Source organism: Petaurus breviceps, unplaced genomic scaffold, assembly GCF_028583685.1.
Source record: "Petaurus breviceps papuanus isolate PSGF00001 unplaced genomic scaffold, PetGlider_PUasm1.0 90842, whole genome shotgun sequence".
In the NCBI taxonomy this organism is placed as follows: domain Eukaryota; kingdom Metazoa; phylum Chordata; class Mammalia; order Diprotodontia; family Petauridae; genus Petaurus; species Petaurus breviceps.
In genome coordinates, this window is record NW_027187358.1 from 11,080,642 (window position 1) to 11,098,856 (window position 18,215).

Genomic DNA, 18,215 nt, shown 5'->3' on the forward strand with positions numbered 1-18,215 from the left:
ACCTAGCTGCCCCTCTGTTCTTGGTGAGGAACTTCCCCACCAGAACAGGTACCTCTACAAGTGTAAAGACCTTCCCAGAGCATTGAGAGGTGATATACCTTGCTTAGGGTCACACATCTAATGTGTGTCAAAAGTCGTGTCAAAAGTTCAGTCACATCTGACTCTTCATGACCCCATTTGGGGTTTTCTTGGCAAAGATACTGGAATGGTTTGCCATTTCCTTCTCCAGCTCATTTTACTGATGAAGAAACTGAGAAAAACAGGGTTAAGTGACTTGCTCTGGGTCATACAGCTAGTAAGAGTCTGAGGTCAGATTTGAACTCAGGAAGATGAGTGTTCCTGACCCCGGCTCCTCCTCAGTTTATCCTCTAGACCATGCAACCTCTATAGAATATGGATAACAATATTTCTACTATCTACTTCACAGGGCTGTTGTGATGAAAGGTCTCCAAACACTATAGAAATGTAAACAACTACTGTTATTATTTCCTGACACACTTCTTGCTTGAAGTCCTATGTGGCAATGGAAGAAAGAGGGAAATCTAAAGACCTGGAAAGCCTCCTGAGGTCCTTTTCAGCAATTGGGGAATAGGGCTCTGTATAGTAAATCCCCCCGAGTGGGGGTCACTGGAGAGTGGGACAGTGCCCTTGATATTTCTCCACCTGCCTGGTGATCTGCTGTCAACCCCAACTCTCTGCCTCTTTGCTGTCAGGCAGGTGGACTGGTTACTGAGTCATTCTGGAATTGCTCATAGGCTTCAGCACTGCAAAGAAGCTGCAATCAGCCCCTGCTGGCTGCTGGTTGCTGTAGTCACACAGCAATGCAGTGTTCTTCAGAGAACTCTGCCCAGCTCCCTGGATCAGCCCCTTCAGGCTTCAGTCCCAAAGCAGTGGATATCAGAAGAAAGTGTCCTGGAGATCCGGCCCCAACTGGCTCCTTGCTTCTCACCTTTAAAATTCTACAGAATTTCCAAAGACATTCAAGGCTTGATTTTAGGTAGCAGTCATGCCACCTAAAAAGAGCAGGGAGGTCTCTCTGCCACATATTCTACCCTCAAAAACACCCAACTTGATCATCTGAACGCACTCGATACTTTTCGACATCCATGCTTTTGCTCACACAGTACATTTTCCTCTCAGACATTGGCTAAATTCTTATCCACCCTTTAAAATACACCTCACATGCCACTGCCTTCATAAAGTCTTTCCTTACTGTCCTTGTGAGGAACATTCTTCTTCCTCTGATCTTATGCTGTTCTGTTTGGATAATGTGCATATCGTGTTACATTATGAATCATAGTTATTTTAAAGTGTTTTTATCCCATTACTAGAGAGAGTTTTATGAAGAAAGAACTAGTGGTCCTCTGGTAAATATAACAATTGGCTCGCTGAAAAAAAAACAAAATATATGAATGACACACTTTTACAATTTATATACATTTTTAACATTTTCTCTATAACTTTACTAAGTCTACACAATCAATAAAACAATAAATCAAATCCCAATATGTAGCATTTGCTGATGTTAGAGATATAAATGCTCATACTGAAAATTTAATAATAGGCTTTTGGGGACAGCTAGGTGGCACAGTGAATAGAGCACCGACCCCGGAGTCAGGAGGACTGAGTTCAAATCCAGCCTCAGACACTTGGCACACTAGCTGTGTGACCTTGATTAAGTCACTTAGCCTCAATTGCTTTGCCTTCTCTCCTCAAAAACAATAGGCCAGGGTGGCCAGGTAGCACATAGAGTAAGAGCACCGGCTCCAGTGTCGGGAAGACCTGTATCAAATCCGGGCTCAGATACTCAGCACCACACCCAGAAATAACTGGCTGTGTAACCTTGAGCAAGTTTCTTAACCCCCATTGCTTTAAAAAAAAAAAAAACAATAGGCTTTTGCTGTTAGGAGCCAGCTCCAGCACACCCCTGGCAAGAACCATATCTTACCTAAAATTTATACCTCTGTCCTCCAGAGTGTAACATGGGCTGTATAGACATTCCCTGCTCACTTCCTAGGAAACCACATGAGATAGTCTTTTTCTTTGCCACAGTCAACGTCGACTTGCACAAGTGATCCCCTTCCATTCCATCCTCTCCAGCAGATCAGCCCCTTTATCACCCTGACTCTCTCACTTGTCTTCAATTTCTCCCCACCTACTGACTGCATCCCTTCTGTCTACAAACATACTCATGTTTTTCTCATCCTCAAAAAACCCTTCCTTCTATACATTAATTCCCATTTATGCCTTTATCTAGCTTGTTTGTATATAGTTGTTTGTTGTACTTCCCATTAGATTGAGATTAGATAGCAGAGACTGTCTTTTAGCTGTCTTTGTCATCTCAGTACTTGGAACAGTGCTTGGCACATAGTAGGAACTTAATAAATATTTAGTGGCTGACTGCTTCCAACCATGTGGCAAGCAAACACTGAAAGGACTTGGTATTATAGTATGATGTGGCAAACTCTGAGTAGTTTGTTAGTCATAGAATCACAGAATTGGAGACATGGAAAGCAGCTCAGCACCCATCTAGTCCACACCCTATGTCAACGGAATCCCCACTATATCATATACCCAACAAGTGGTCAGCCAGCCTCTTATTGAATACCTCCAGGGAGGGAGAAACAATTGGTTCTCAAGGCAGTCCATTCCACTTTTGGACAACTCTCTTTGTTAGGAAGTTTCTCCTTACATGAAACCCAAATTTGCCTCTTTTCAACTTCCCACCCTTTTTCCTGCTTTTGCCCTCTTGGGTCAAAAAGGACAAATCTAAGCTCTCCTTTACATGATAATTCTTCATATACTTAAAAGTGATTATCACATCTTCTGAGTTTTATTTTGTTTTTTCCCTTCTGGGATAAATTCCTTTAATGGATCCTTATATCATTGGCTCCAGGTTTTTCACCATCCTGGCGGACACTCTCCATCTTATCAATCTCTTTCCTAAACCACGGTACCCAGAACTGAACAGAAGAGTCCAGTTAAGGTCTGACATTGAGATAATGGCCTCACTATTCCAAGAAGTTCTCTCTCTTAATGCAGCCTGAAGGTACACTATAGGATATTCCTCCCTCCATCCTGTGACTGGCAGGAGTCAGAGCATTGCATCAGTTAAAAGATTCCTTCTGGATCCCTCTCTTGCTTCAGCTTTCCCATGTGGCGAGCAGCATGTCCTGTCTCTGAACCCTCTACAAGGGCATGGAGAGAAAGACCTTCTATCCTCCCATTGCTTCTAGGTAGAGCACAGGCTCAACCAAGTGAATTTGCACCTGGACCCCTGGCTGCCTTTTATTATTGTGAATTTCCATTTTTTGAGGTGCATATGTCCAGACATGGGTTTGAGAGGTTCCCAGATTCCAATGAGTGAAGCTGGCTAGAGACAGAGCAAGTTTCTAAATCAGAGAACACAAGAGGGCTGACTAATCCAACCTTGGCTGTTTCAAACAGTGGGCATATAGTGAGTATGGTTAGACAGTACAGAACCAAGGTGAAATGTAAAATACTTAATCAACAATCCCACAAACTGCTTCATGTAATAATAAGGCTTTAGGATCAACTTCCCAAGAGAATACAACTATAGTTATAAGTTCTTGAATCCTATTTTGTCTTACTGTCAATGTCTGAGTTTGTGTGTGCATGTGTGTGTGTGTGTGTTTTAACATTTCTTTCATGCATGGGAAAGGAATACCTATCCTTTATCTGATCGATATTGCATAAGTACCTTTCTACTTTTTTGGGGGGAAACCCTAAATGTGAACTAAAACTTATGCTATAAATAAATAGACCCTGAGATACTACAAAGGGGTTTTAATAAACCAAAGATGTGAGAAAAGGAAGTCTAGCATTTGCCTGCTCCATCATTAGAGGCCAGGCTACACTAATCAGACCATATGCCTGAGTCCACAGCTGAAGGGTCCCTCCCCAGTCCCTCCAGGCCCAACAGTGGATCATCAAGGTTAGAAAAGCATGGCATGATACTCTGTACACAACAGATGTTTAATAAATGTTTCATGAATTGAATTTAAACTGAAGGGAAAAAAAGGATGGGCAAGGATTGTTACTTTTTCTCCCAAAGAGCCTAGCACAAGGCTCAACACACACTAGTTGCTTTATTCATTAAACATTTCTTTCCTGAATTCATGTAAAGGGGAGGCAGAGAGGTAAATTGAAAAGATCACTGGTCTTAGACTGAGAAGCCCTTGGTTCAAGTGTTAGATCTGACACTACTTAGCCCTGTGTCCCTGGGCAAGTTCACTTAACCTCTACCGTAAAATGAGAGTGTTAGACCAGATGATCTCTCAGGGCCTCTCCATCTCTGAGTTTGGGCTCTTATGGGCACCTGACCTAACCCAACTTGTGGATTCAATTTGAATATTTAATAAGATAATGCATTAAATGGAAACAGTTTGAAGAAGGTAAAGTGCTCTGGCAATAGATGAGGCAGTATTATGAAAAAGAAAAGATTTTGCTCGGGAAGGTAAGGCATACAGAACAAAAAGTTCAATAACAATCCAGTTGTTATTACATAACAACACCAGACAGAAATACAAGGTATGTCACAAGAGCTGGCATTTGATTGATTGACCAGAGAACTAAAGATGACGTCTCCACAGGAAATCACTGAGGCTGAAGAAAAGGAGAGTGATGTTGACAAATATGGTCAAGACTATAAGAAAATCAGGGGAAGGTTTCTTGGGCATCCCTGCTGTCCCAAAGGAGGACAAAGAGCTCACCAAGACAGGTTTTAAACTTGGGCCTCATTAGTGCTTGACTTGATTTAACAAAATTTAGCTGGGGTCAAGTAAGGCTTCACTAACAGTAAAGGTGTCCTTAAATCCAACCTCAGATACTGACCAGTTCTGTGACCCTGGGCTAGTCACTTCACTGCTGGCTGCTTCAGTTTCTTTAACTGTAAAATTCGGCAAACAATGGCACCTACTTTAAAGGGTTGTTAAGAGATTCAAATGAGATAGTATTTGTAAAGGGTTTAGCACAGAGCTTGGCACATAATAGAAGTTTAATAAATTCTTATTTTACCTTTCCTTCCCTTGGTGCCTGCAAGAGAATGGCCTTCCTTGAACTGGTGGAAATGTTAATTGCTATTAGTTATTGCTCACCTTTAATGATAGGATTTTTCGAAGATCACATACTGGGTGGGGGAGGGAAGAGGGAGAGAGCCAGTGGGGATCTACAGGGAAAATTATTAAATAGAACCTATAATAAAAATATCTATCACTAATATGGCACCTACTATGTGCCAGGCATTGTGATCAAAAATTTACAAGTATTATCTCATTTGATCCTCACAACAACCCTTTGAAGTAGGTGCTGTTATGACCCCCAGTTTACAGTTGAAGAAACAGGTTAAATGAATTACTTGTCTAAGGTCACATAGCTATTACGTGTCTGAGGTTGGATTTGAACTCTGGTCTTTCTGACTCCAGGCCTACAGGACTCACATGCAACCTGAGGACACAGCGTAAAGAGTGTTGACCTAAAATTGCCCTGTGACCTTGAACAATTCACTTGATTTCTCTAGTCTTCTATTTCTTCTTCTATAAATGAGAAGGTTGGACTTGGTAATCTCTAAGGCAGGGTTTCCCAACCCATATTCTACTATGTACTGGGAAAATATCTAAATGTTCTATCTGAGACCACTCTGTCCTCTGGAGCATTAATATGTTGATTCTTAGAAGTTCAGGGGAAGGAATGGGAATGGGTTTGGGAGAAGCAGGATTGAGGAGTAGGAAGGAGAGCGGAAAGGGATGATCAATTTCTTATAATCATAGGTTTTAAGAAGTAAAGATCTTGGGGGCAGCTAGGTGGCGCAGTGAGTAGAGCACTGGCTCTGGAGTCAGGAGGACCTGAGTTCAAATTTGACCTCAGACACTTAATCCAAAAACTAGCTGTGTGACCTTGGGCAAGTCACTTAACCCCAATTGCCCTACCTTTCTCTCCAAAAAAAAAAAAAGCCAAAAAGAAGTAAAGATCTTTGGCCACAAATGTAAAAATTGTATACATCAGTGGCTGAGCAACAAACTGTGCTCAAGGTCCCTTTAAGCATTAACATCTTAAACAAGTAAAGCTGGTCACCTGAACTTCATCAATCTTTAAAGATTCACATCCCACCCAACCATCCTCCCAGCCCATCTTAATCTGCCCAACCACGGCTGCTGCCTTGTTTCTCCTCACCTAGAAAACACTTGGCACTCTGGTCTTCCAGAATCTGTGGCCCCAATCTCTGGGGAAGTTAACCTACTTATTCAGCTTTGGAATCACCATCCTGGGCTGATCTGTCTTGAGTAATTGCAAACTTGACAAGCCCACATCTACCTTGTTCCAGACCAGGTAAGGTGATGTTTCACATCTCATCCGGTCAACATCTTGCTATCTGCCTTGCTACTGGGTGTGTTTCAGTCTTGAGACCAACCCCTCATCCCGTACCCCTTTTTTGCCTCTTGCTCTCAGTAATCAAATAAACAGCACCATGATTTTTGGAAGGGTATGTCAATTGACTTCTCTATGGGTCAATTCACTGTCCCAGGGATTCACCAAACAAAACTCTCTTCCTTGGCCACACCCTCCTTATTAGAATGTAAGTTCCTGGAGGTCAGGAACTGTCTCATCATTCTTTGTCTTCCCAATGCTTAGCACATAGCCTGGCCCTTAATCACTGTTAACTGAATGACTGAAAGACTGACTTGTTTTTTATTCCCATTGCTTATTGTAGTGCCTGTCCAAGAATCAAAGCCTAATAAATGCTTTCTCATTTGTTGAGCTCAGCACCTGTTAAATATTTACTCTGTAAATAAACTGAGAACTAGTTATCTCCCCAATTCCAACAAGAAATTTAGTGAGCAGTCCAACAGGGAGCCTAGAATTTGACATGTAAAAGAGCCAGGACAGTACAAAAATATTTCTAGCAGCTCTTTTTGTGGTGGCCAACAACTGGAAATCGAGGGGATGCCCATTAATTGGAGAATGGCTGAACCAGTTGTGGTATATGAATGTAATGGAATACTATTGTGCTATAAGAAATGATGAACACGAAGACTTCAGAGAAACCTGGAAAAGCTTATATGAACTGATGCTGAGTAAGGGGAGAAGAACCTGGAGAACATTGTACACAGTAACAGCCACAGTGTTTGAGGACTGATTTTGATAGACAGTCCTTCTCAGCAATTCAAATACCTAAAACAATTCCAAAGGACACACTATGGAAAATGTCAGTCACATCCAGAGAAAGAACTATGGAGTTAGAATACAGAATGAAGCAGACTGTTTTCTCTTTTGTCTTATTTTGTTTTTTTTCCCCCTTTCTCATGGTTTTCCCCATTTGTTATAATTCTTCTATGGAACATAACTAATGTGAAAATGTATTTAACAGGAATGTATATGTTGAGCCCATATCAGATTGCAAACTGTCTTGGGGAGGGAGAGGGGAGGGAGAAAATTTAAAACTTGTGGAAGTGAATGTTGAAAACTGAAAATAATTAAAAAAAAAAAAAGAGCCAGGACAGTCTATTTTTGGTATTTGGAAGGAACTGATATGAAGCTGACTGGCTGTAGGAGGGCAGTCAAGACCACATGATGGCTGCTTGTGAAACTAGGCCCCCAATTCAAGTTTAGGTCCTTTCTGAGCCCAAGTTTTCTTATCTGTAAAATAGGTATGATAAGATTTGTGCTCTCTACCTTACAGGGTTGTTTTGTAGAAAATTCTTTGTAAACTTGGAAGGAGTATCTAAATGTTAGTTATTAGTATTATTTCTAAGGTTCCTTCCCACTCTAAATTCTATAATTCTAAAGTGTGTTTCCTGAGGAGTATAACAAGAGAATAAAAAGTGTATAAGCCACTGGCTGGTGAATATGCTTCAGACAAATTTAATGGGAAAGAGAGAAAGAAAATAAGGGAATTGGATGTGGATTTTGTATGTCAGAGGAGCTACGTGTCAGCTAAGGCAAGCTGTGTCTAGATGCAGAAAAAGGCCTGTAATCTTAATTGTTCTTATGCTTTTATATTTTATTTTTATTGATTTGTTTTTTTCTTTCACTTGCTAGTAAATGTCCCTTTTAAGAACTCCAATCTTGTTCCTTATCTAAGGAGAAAAGGAGATTTTTTTTTTTTTGCATACATCAGACAAGATAGCATCTTGAAATATCCTGAAAGGTCAGGCCTGGCTTTGTTTTTGATCACAGATCTTTGGAAGAGCCCATAGAGTTGAGACAGACAGCAGAGAAGTCAAGGGCCAGGTAGGAGAGAGTTGTGGACAAGTGTGGCTGCTGCTGACTTATTTCCATTTGGTGTTTTCCTTCATGGTTTGGATTATACCTCTTTGGGGAAAGTCACAATACACTGATGAATGAGTCCATTAAGAATTTATAGAAAGTCCCTTGTTCACCAGTCCTATAAAAGGGGTTGGATATTTATTGGCCTAGAGCATAGTAAAGGAAGTTGTCATAGAATTGTAGTATCACAGATGTCGAGCTGGAGGCCCTATAGTCCAACAGTTCTATTTTACAGATGAGAAAACTAAGACCCAGAGAGGCTAAATAACTTGCCCAAGGACACACAGGTTATGATGTAGTAAGGTAGTAAAAAGGTATGACTGGAATTCAAATCCAGATCTGGTGCTAAACTCTAAATCTGATACTATTTCTACTGTGCCCTGTTACCTTAAAGATGAGCCAAGATCCTAAGGCTGGGTTTCCATGTTTGTGTGGTCCTGCTGAATGGGGGAGCAAAACCTCCTGTGGAAATGACATCATTTGTAGTCAGTCAAACAAGAAATGTTTATTATTCACCTACTATGTGTCAAGCAGAGGGCTAAGCCCAGTAGAACCAAAAGAAAACAAAAGGATGTTAGGAATTAGGAATGGATGCATCTCCTGTCCTACTTCCTGTCCCAGCTCCTCGAGCCTGGTCTCCACAAAGGAGCAACTACTTTCCTCCAATGGGTTCCGGCTTTCATCCATGCAGATGCCTCCTCATCTATTCTCCAGGGTCCCAGGATTTTTCCCTGTATGCCAAATGAGCAAAGCATCAAGGTCAAGCAGATTTTTACCTTGGTAAAGCAGAGGAAGCTAGTAGTGCAGTGAATAGAGGACTGGACCTCTAGTCAGAAAGATCTGAGTTCATATTCGACCTTAGATACTTAGTAGCTGTGTGACCCTATGCATGTCAGTTAAACTCTTGTTTGCCTGAGTTTTCTGAGCTGTAAAATGCGGATGATTAACAACATTTACCTTGCAAGGTTATTGTGAGGATCAAATGAGATAATATTTATAAAAAAAGTGCTTAGTACATAGTAGGCACTAGAAAAATGCTTATTCCTTCTGTGAAGGGAATTATGATTTTTAAATTATTAGTGTATTCATTACAATATCATATCAATTAAAATAAATAATAATAAAAATAAAAATTCCTTTCACATTTCCTTTAGTAATTTTCATGAATTTGACCTCATGTTTGCCTAGGAGACTGCACTTGTCATTTAGAAGTCTCCAACACCTTTTCCTTCTCTACCAAGTCATGTCCTTCCAACCTCTAAAATTCCACTCAAACTCATCTCCCCCAGGAAACCATTCTTAGTTAATCTTACTGGTCCCAACAACTAATCCCAACTGCTCCATTCACCCCCCTCATCCCCATCACTCCTACGTGTCCTACACAGGACAGCTATTATGAATTAGCAGCACACTTGTTTATCTATTTTGTTTACATCTATGTCCTCAGCTTGTTTCATGGTGCTTGTGTCCTGCACCATCCTATAAATGATCACCTTGATCAGAGAAGACCACAGTTCTTTTCAGTCCGGGCACAATCTATGGGTTCTGTTTAGTTAAAGGGGACTTCAACAAAGAGAGGGAATGAGGGAGGCTTGTATTCTTGTTCCAGCTTTTCTACTAACCAGTTGAGTAACCTTAAAGGAATCACTTACTGTCTAGAAGTCTCAGTTTTCTCAGCTGAAAAAGCTTTCTTTAAGCCCCAATTAAAATCCCTTCTTTTACTGGAAGTCTTCCCCAATCCCTCCTAATTCTACTACCTTCCCTCTGTTAATTACTTCCTATTTATTCTACACAAAGCTTGTTTTGTATATATTTGCTTGCCATGTTGTCTCCACCATTAGAGTGCAAGCTTCTTGAGGGCAGGTACTGTCTTTTGCTTCTTTTTGTATCTCCAGCACTTAGTATAGTGCCTGGGACATAGTAGGTGCTTTCTAAGGGTTTGTTGATTGATTGACTATAACATGAGGAAGGTAGACTAGATGATTTTTCTAAAGTCCCTTTTAAGAAAGCATTTTTATCTCTGGAATTTTCTCGCCATTTAGGAAGATGGTTATCAATCACTGGGATCTTTTTGCACCCTACCAATGGTATTATTATTATTATAAAGGCTATAAAGTCAGGCTGACCTCTAGTAAACCAGCAGAATCTAAGTCCCAGGCCAGGTCATCCTCAGGTACGTATGGGTGGTGGAGGAAGTCACGGGACCTGGCATGTAGTGGATGCTTAATGAATGCTTCCTAGTTGATTGAGAAGAGAAAATTTTCTCTTTGTACCCCATCCCAAAATTCTCTAGTAGTTATTCTATTTCTTAAACACTTCACAACAATGTTCTTCTCTATGCCTAGTACTGCTCTGAGCCGACAATTATCATTAAGGAGAGGGAACTAATATACCTGGACAGGTACCAATATACCTATCTCGACCCCTTGTTCACAGGAATTTCTGCACTTGGCAAGGAGCTTAACATAGGCTACAGTCAATCTACCACAAAATAATTTGTAGCTCAGCCTCAGCGACCTAATTCACCGAATTTACCAAATCTCCCATGTGTTGGGGGGGAGGGGGTATAGAAAGAATATTTTACAGAGATTCTTAACCATTGTCATGTGTCATGGATCCTTTTGGCAATCTGGTAAAGCCTAACTACCCCTTCTTAAATACATCAAATAAAATATGCAGAATTACAGAGGAAACCAATTATACTGAAATATGATTATCAATTTAAAAACATGTTCACAGATGCCAGATTAAGAACTCCTATCCTAAGACAATAAACTCCCTTTTTAACACTGAAAAAATAAATGAGAGATTTTCTCTCTCTTCAAAAGCTTATTCCTTTACAGGTTAAAAGCACCTTTCTTAAAGAGCTCCAATGTGCCTAAACAAGGGCTTCCCAGTTGGAGAACATATGTGTCAGAGGAGAACCGATGTTTTAGTACTGCCTTGACATTTAGGTCTTTTAACATCTCAGTTTCCTTTGTGGCAGAAACATTTATTTTTAAAAATCCACATTTATACGATGGGAGGGAAAAGTTAGTCCTTGTTATGAATCTGATGGTTGGATAATTAAGCATCCCTAATTCTGAAAGCAGCAAACTCAATTATTCTGTGCCAAGCGTGACACCTCTCACACCTTCTTCTCTGAGTCTAGGATAGCGGCATGATTAGAAGTTCTGCAGCTAAAATACACTTCCCGAGAACTGAATAACAGGAGGCAAAAATATTTCTGTTTATAACAAGCTGCCATTTGAAGAAGATTTTTAAATATGTTCCTCTTCCACACACACAAATCTGACAGCAGTTGCATAATTAAAGCCCCAACAGGCAGTTTCTTTTAATCCATTCAAGTAAATCAGTGAAAAATCCTTTAGGAAGTAAAATGATGAATTGTTTAAGTCATGTTAGATTATTGCAAACATATGTAAGTGAAGAAAATGCACAGGATTCCTCTCCTCCAAGATGTTGAGAACAAAGCTACCCTTATCAGTCTCCTTCAAATAACTCTGCACAATGTGGCTGGGGTTACATCCTTCATAGGATCATAGATTTAGACCTCAGAGGCTAACCAGTGTAAACCCTTCCTTTACAGACAAGGAAATTCAAGCTCAGAGAGGTTAAGTCATGTGACTAAAGTCACACAGGCAGTACGTAGCAGAGCTGGGATCTGGACCCAGGTTTCCCTACTCATCTGTTTGTTTCATATCTGATGCTCTCTCTGTATTTCTGTTCACTCAGTGCAAAAGACAGACAATGGACAGTTACATAGTTTTCTGAACCAGTGTAGCCTTATTAAGTGTATGTCAGATCTCTTTTTTGCATGCATTATACATTTTGACTATTTACACAGCATTAAGTCAAGTCAGTAATTTGACAAGTCTTTTTTGATGCCATGTTGGATATGAACTTTGTCTGCAAAAATGGCCAATTGCCAAATATTTCCAAATGCCCAAATGTTGGACACCTTATAGAACAAATACTGAGGTAACTGACTATTTCCATTTTCATCTGGATCTTCTAGAACTGTGTCCATACAGCCTTCCTGAAAGATTACCTCAATCCTTCCTGAAGATGATCTCTTGTGTCCCTTCTTCTGGGATGATGATGATGATGATGATGATGATGATGATGATGACGATGATGATAGCTCATCACATCCGTCAAAAGGCATTATATGCCTTACTCCCATTAGAACTTCCCCTGATAGGTCTAACACCTATCCCCTTTACTTTATCAGGAGGAAGTGTCTTTAGGACTATGTTTCTTCATCTGGGCTTCAGACACAAATCTGTAAATCCCTGTCTACCCACAATGAGCAAGAAGCTTGCTCTCTGCTCTAGGACCATAGCTCACTATGGTTTCCCATACTCACTGGTCCCCATCTCTGAGTCCTTAACTGTCTAGAATGTTTTGGTTTATTGCCTGGTTGGCCTGGGATATCTTCCTGATCCTTCCAACCTAGATCATAGGGACTTTAGATGCCATCAAGAGCCATTCCCTCTTTTTACAGATGAGGAAAAAGAGGCTAAAGAGTTTAAGTGACTTACATAGAATTACAAAGCTAGTAAGCACCCCAGGTAAGATTTGAACCAAGATTGACTTCACATACAACACTCATTATATCCTCTTAGAGTTTGGCCTACTGCAGCCCAAAGTGGTGGAAGTGAGTGCCTGCTAAACTTCTGCTACCTGATGGGACTTTAGATTCTCACTCCCTTTGCTCCACTTACCCTTTGCTCTGCCTTTTTCTGTTTTCACCTGGGTGTTCTGGTACTGTGCAGAGACAATATTTTGAACAAGATAAAACAAAATTTATTCTGAAGATATGCCTATGTACCTAAAGTTGATGGATCAAGTCATTTGAACTATATTAACAAATGACAAATGATTGGCTGACAGGCAATAATCAGAACTGATTGTATGTTAAGATAAAAAAATTACTTCACATATATAGTGCTTTAAGGTGTACAAAGTGTATTACATATATGATTTCCTTTGATCCTCAAGAAAACTCTCTGAGGTAGGAATGATCATTGTCACCCTCTTGCAGATAAGGAAACTGAAGCGATAGTAGTTTGGTAACTTGTTGAGGGTCTTGTAGGCAGTAATAAAGAACTGAGATCCAGACTGACTACAGCATCCACACTAGTGCAAGTCCTGCCATATGGAAAATAAGGTTTGACCTCTTGATCAAGAAGTGTTGGTGTTGTGTTGTCCTTCATTTTTGAAGAGGACCATGGCATTAGGGAAATGATGACATGACTTGCAGTTGACTCTGATTTGAGTTATTCTAGAGATTCAGGGGAATCATGAAACTGAGTCCATATAGCAAAAAGAAGGGGGGAAACCCCATTTAATTAGTCCATGTAATAACCAAACCAGATAATTTAAGCCTAACAAATTCCTTATTTGTAAATGAATTATGTAAGTTGCTTGGGTGAGTCAAGCAAAAAAAAAAAAAGTGGATATTTGTTCATTTTCTACTCCATTCAGAGCTGAGAAGATAAAGCCCCAATTGCTGATTTGGGATATAGCTCTGGGACCTCTGAACTGTTGGGCAGACAAAAGCTGCAGTGATGACAATAATGATCTCAAAACTAAGGGGATTTCAGGGCAAGGAGCTATGACGAGCAAGGAGCAGACGAGATTAGTACTATATATTTAGGAAACTGACATATTTAGGTTCTTGCTTTAATATAAGTCCATTCTCACATAGACAAAGTCTCTTTATTTAGGTACTTGGACTGGATCTTTATGCAGGGAAGAAGAGTCTCATTAAAGGAGTAGATCATTTTAAATCGTGGCCTCAAACTGACATTGGAAGGGACCCTGGAACACTAGACCTCGCTGTTCATATGGTCGTTTGAACAAACCGTAAGAAATCATTCCACCAAGTTTCCTGTGGGTTGGTTCTGTGGCCATGAATATAGATTCATTCTAAAACTAAATTTTTCCTGTAGCACATTTTAGAGGTGATGTGTGGGAGGAAGTAGAAAGTGTACCGGATTTGGAGCCACAGAATCTGGGTTTGAATCCCAGCTCTAGTGTTTACTACTTGTGTGACCTTAGGTAAGTCATCAGCCTCTCCAGGCTGCAATTTCCTTTCCAGTAAATGAAGGGGGAGAGAGAGAATAAGCATTTATCAAGAGTTTACTATGTGCTCAGAAGTGTGCTAAACACTTTACAAAAATTATTTCATTTGATCCTCACACAATAACCCTGTGAGGTATGTGCTATTTTGATCCCCATTTTACAGTTGAGGAAACTGAGGCAGACAGAGGTTAAAAAGTGACTTGCCCAAGGTCGCAGAGCTAATAAATGTCTGAGGCTGGATTTGAACTCAGGTCTTCTTGTCATTAGGCCCATCAGTCAATCTACTGTAGCACCTATTTGCTAGTAGTCTGGATTAGTCTATTTCTAAGGTCCCTTCCAGATATAAATCCCATAATTCTCATCTGGGTAATATGAAAGTTACAACCATACCCTTTGATGCATTGCTTATGCAGATGTATCACTTTTCTGGAAAAAAACAACAACAAAAAACAAAAACAGAACTCTCCCAAACCCCAGAAAGACAACATAGTCCCTTTTGCTTGACTATGGAGCAACCCAAAACTGATGAAGGTAGAAAGACAAGGTAGAGAACAATTTTCAGACATGAGATCTTGATTCCTTTTAAATAGCTGAGGCACACTTTGGAAGGCCTGTTCATGAGATATACTGTGCCACCTCTGAGGTATTAGGAGGAGGGCTGATTAAGGCCTGCAGGACATCCATGGAGCACAAACATAATTACCCTCTCATGAGAACACATGGGCCAGAAGGAAAAAGGTGACTGCCAACACCCTCATCTTCAGACAAGAGGATTCATCAGGGAACCGAAGCATGTCATTAGGAGCATAATGACATGTCTATTGCTTGTGTGCACAGGTGTTCTTTTGAATGGAATAATGAGGGTACAAAGGATAACAGTGCATTTATAACATTAAGGGCAGAGTCAATGTGAGTGTGCACATGATGTCATTTTTCAGCTGGCAGTGCCAGCGCTTTCAAAGCACTTTAAAACTCTAGTTACTATGGCAACTTGATGAAGCTCTTAAAAGGAACTTTTTTTTGGTTATTTTGTATCTTTAATCACCATAACAACATAATATAGCTTTTAAAGTGTATTTTTATCCAATTTGTGTTTGTCTTAGACAGTCTGCATTTGCCTATTCCCTAAAAGAAAAACACATATAAAGCATGACACATGAAAAATCATTGTAGGGAAAGGAGTCATTTATAATCTCTGCATATCTATATATCTATACCTATACTTGAATAAAAATACATACATACACACAACCAGATCCATCCATCTCCTTAGCCCCAAAAGAAACTTTTTGGTTTGTTTATGTCCTGCATAGAGAATCTTACAAAACTAGTCACCAATCCATTCCCCTGCGTCCTTGGCAGTCACTGGCTTATCCCCAGTCTTCCCCAGGGACAGAGATGTCACAAGTTCCTTTACCTACACATACCAGTGTATCCCACCCTTCAGAAACAGCAAAGGGCAGCAAATGAACAACTCATGATGGTCAATCACATTTTTCTTTACTGCAATGTGGATCCTTCCCATTGGTCACTATGCAACATCAAAGTGCCACCCTTCTCTAGAGCCTATGGGACAGATCTGAAGTTCCACTGAATTAAAGTTGAGCTGTTTCTTCAAAACTCTTTGAAGAGGTGAGTGATGAAAAAATACAGCATCTGCCAACTACACTTTCATGTAACGATTGAACATAGGGTATATGGGAAAGCAATGGGAAAGTTATGGGGGAAGAATGGAAAAGGGGTGAGGGATAGGAGCTGAAGGAGTTTAGGGTAAAAAAAAATAGAAGACAAGCGAAAAGAGGAAAAGAATTTATCAAGAAAGTTAGCAAAGGCTAAGGGAATGGAAAAAAAGTACAGAAAAGGGAAAGAGAGTGATAGAAAAAATGAAGGAACTTAAGGAAACAGAAACAGTATAAAAATGTTTGCTGATCAACATTTATGAGCTTTCAAATTTGGAACTTTCATTTTTAATAAATGGAAAGAAGGAAAAATCAGTCTATTAGAAGGACTTAGGGCCAAGGGGTTTGAGGTAAAGGATTGTAAAAGGAAGAGAAGTGAGAAAGGAAAAGAGAAAGGAGATAGAAGAGGGAAGGGAAGAGGAGATGAGGGAGAGATCAAGGAATTCTTAAGCTGAAAGGAACTTTAGCCCCCTTTTATTAAAAAAAAAAAATCACTTTACAAATGAGGAAACTAAGGCCCAGAGAGACAAAGTAACTTGTTTGCAGGCCCTGATTCCCGACTTCCATGCCAGTACTTTGCACCATGCAGGAAGAGGGGAAAAGATGAGAAAAGGAAAGAAGGGAAGGAAAGAGTCGGGAGGGGTCGAGGAAGGAGTAGAAAGAGGTTAGAAGAAAGAAGGGAAAGGGAGAGGAAACAAGGAGGAGAAAGGGGGCACATGAGCGGGGAAAGAAAAAGAAGAGAGGAAGGCAGAAAAAGGAGGAAATGAGAGAGTGATATGGGGAAAAGCAAAAGAAGGAAAGGATTACCGCGTGCGTTCCTTACCTATAGTTGACACCACGGTGCCCACGAAGTAGAAGGCTCCGGTGAAGTCCCAGCGTGGACGGAGAGCGTCGGCTCGGATACCCGCAGCCAAGGCAGCTTCATAGTCTCGAAGGAAAGCCAGCAGCTCCTCCTCGCCCACGCCGTGCGCCGCGCTGAAGTTGCGCAGCGTCGCGCCCCAGCGCTCCCGCGCCGCTGCCTCAGAGGGACTCTCCAGGGCAGAGAAGACAGTGGCACCAGCCACCAGGTAGAGGCCGATGAGCGCGGCCAGCAGGACGAAGCGGCCAGTGTCCTCGTTGAGGTGAGAGCGGCGGCCGCAGCAGCAGCAGCAGAGCAGGAGGCGGCGGCAGCGGCGGGACTGGGGCCGGGGACTCCGAGCTGACATGGTACGGACGTCAGCCCCTCGGGGGTAGCATGCTCGGCCGGAGGTGATACATCCCCCCAGCGGGTGGCACGGAAAGGATCCCGCCCAAGGAAGGAGAGCAAGGATGGTGACAATAAGGTTGGGGAGAGCCCAACCTCACCCCGTCTTTCCAGCCTCCCTCAGAGCCCCTAAACGCCACCCCCAAAGGGCCAGTCGGCTGTTGCCGGAAGGGCGGCTCCCGCAGTCTCCCCGGAGCCTCTAAGCACAGAACGGAGTCGACTGTCCCTTTTGCTCTGGCACAGGGGCTGTGATTAGCTTTGAGCGCTGCGGGGCCAGGATACTCGTCTCAGCCCCCCGACGCCTGATCAACTCACCACTCTCCTCTTCCTCCTCCCTTCGGCTCAGGACTATCCAGCTAGCTCCCTGCCGCCCCGTGCCCGGGACTCGCTGACCTCTGTCCCTCATACTCCTCTTTGGGGAAGCCACAGAGCTGGGGGCAGGGAGGAGCTCCCTACTTCAGGACCCTACCCCAGGCGCCTAGGATAGTGAGGCAGCAGGTGTAGGAGAGAACACCCAGTCACGTCCCATGAAAGCGACCCAACAAGCCAGATGCAGCCTTCGGAGGTTCCTTGCCTCGGTATTCCGGGCCTTTTCTCTCCTCTGCTCGGCAACGGGTTTAGAGCCAGCAGCCAAACAAGGTCCAGGGAAAAGCGTCCTCTACCTTAGCTCCTGGCTGGGAACTGCTTGGTGTAGAGAGGCGGAGTCACCGCGCCTGGGGCGGGGTGTGTGTGGGAGGAAGGGGGGGTGGGGGGGGAAGAGAACTAAGCTGCAGTGACGCCTCCCTGTCCTCGAGTCCGCTCTACACTGAGTACCTGAGTATTAGAACAGGTGTGTGGCACCTCTGGCCATCCAACCCTCTGGGGAGCTACTCCCTCCACCTTCTCTTTCGTCCCTTCCCTGAGCAGTCACTGGTGGC

General features: G+C 42.0%; 1 protein-coding gene across 1 annotated transcript in view; it reads right to left on the reverse strand.

The window, feature by feature from the left end:
- KCNK12 (potassium two pore domain channel subfamily K member 12) overlaps window positions 1–17,977 on the reverse strand; it is a 52,618-nt gene extending 34,641 nt beyond the window's left edge. The window contains exon 1 of the mRNA XM_069071647.1: window positions 16,879–17,977. Coding sequence (XP_068927748.1) covers window positions 16,879–17,260 — 382 coding nt within the window. The 5' untranslated portion in view covers window positions 17,261–17,977. The remainder of the gene's footprint in view (window positions 1–16,878) is intronic.
- Window positions 17,978–18,215: the final 238 nt, after the last annotated feature.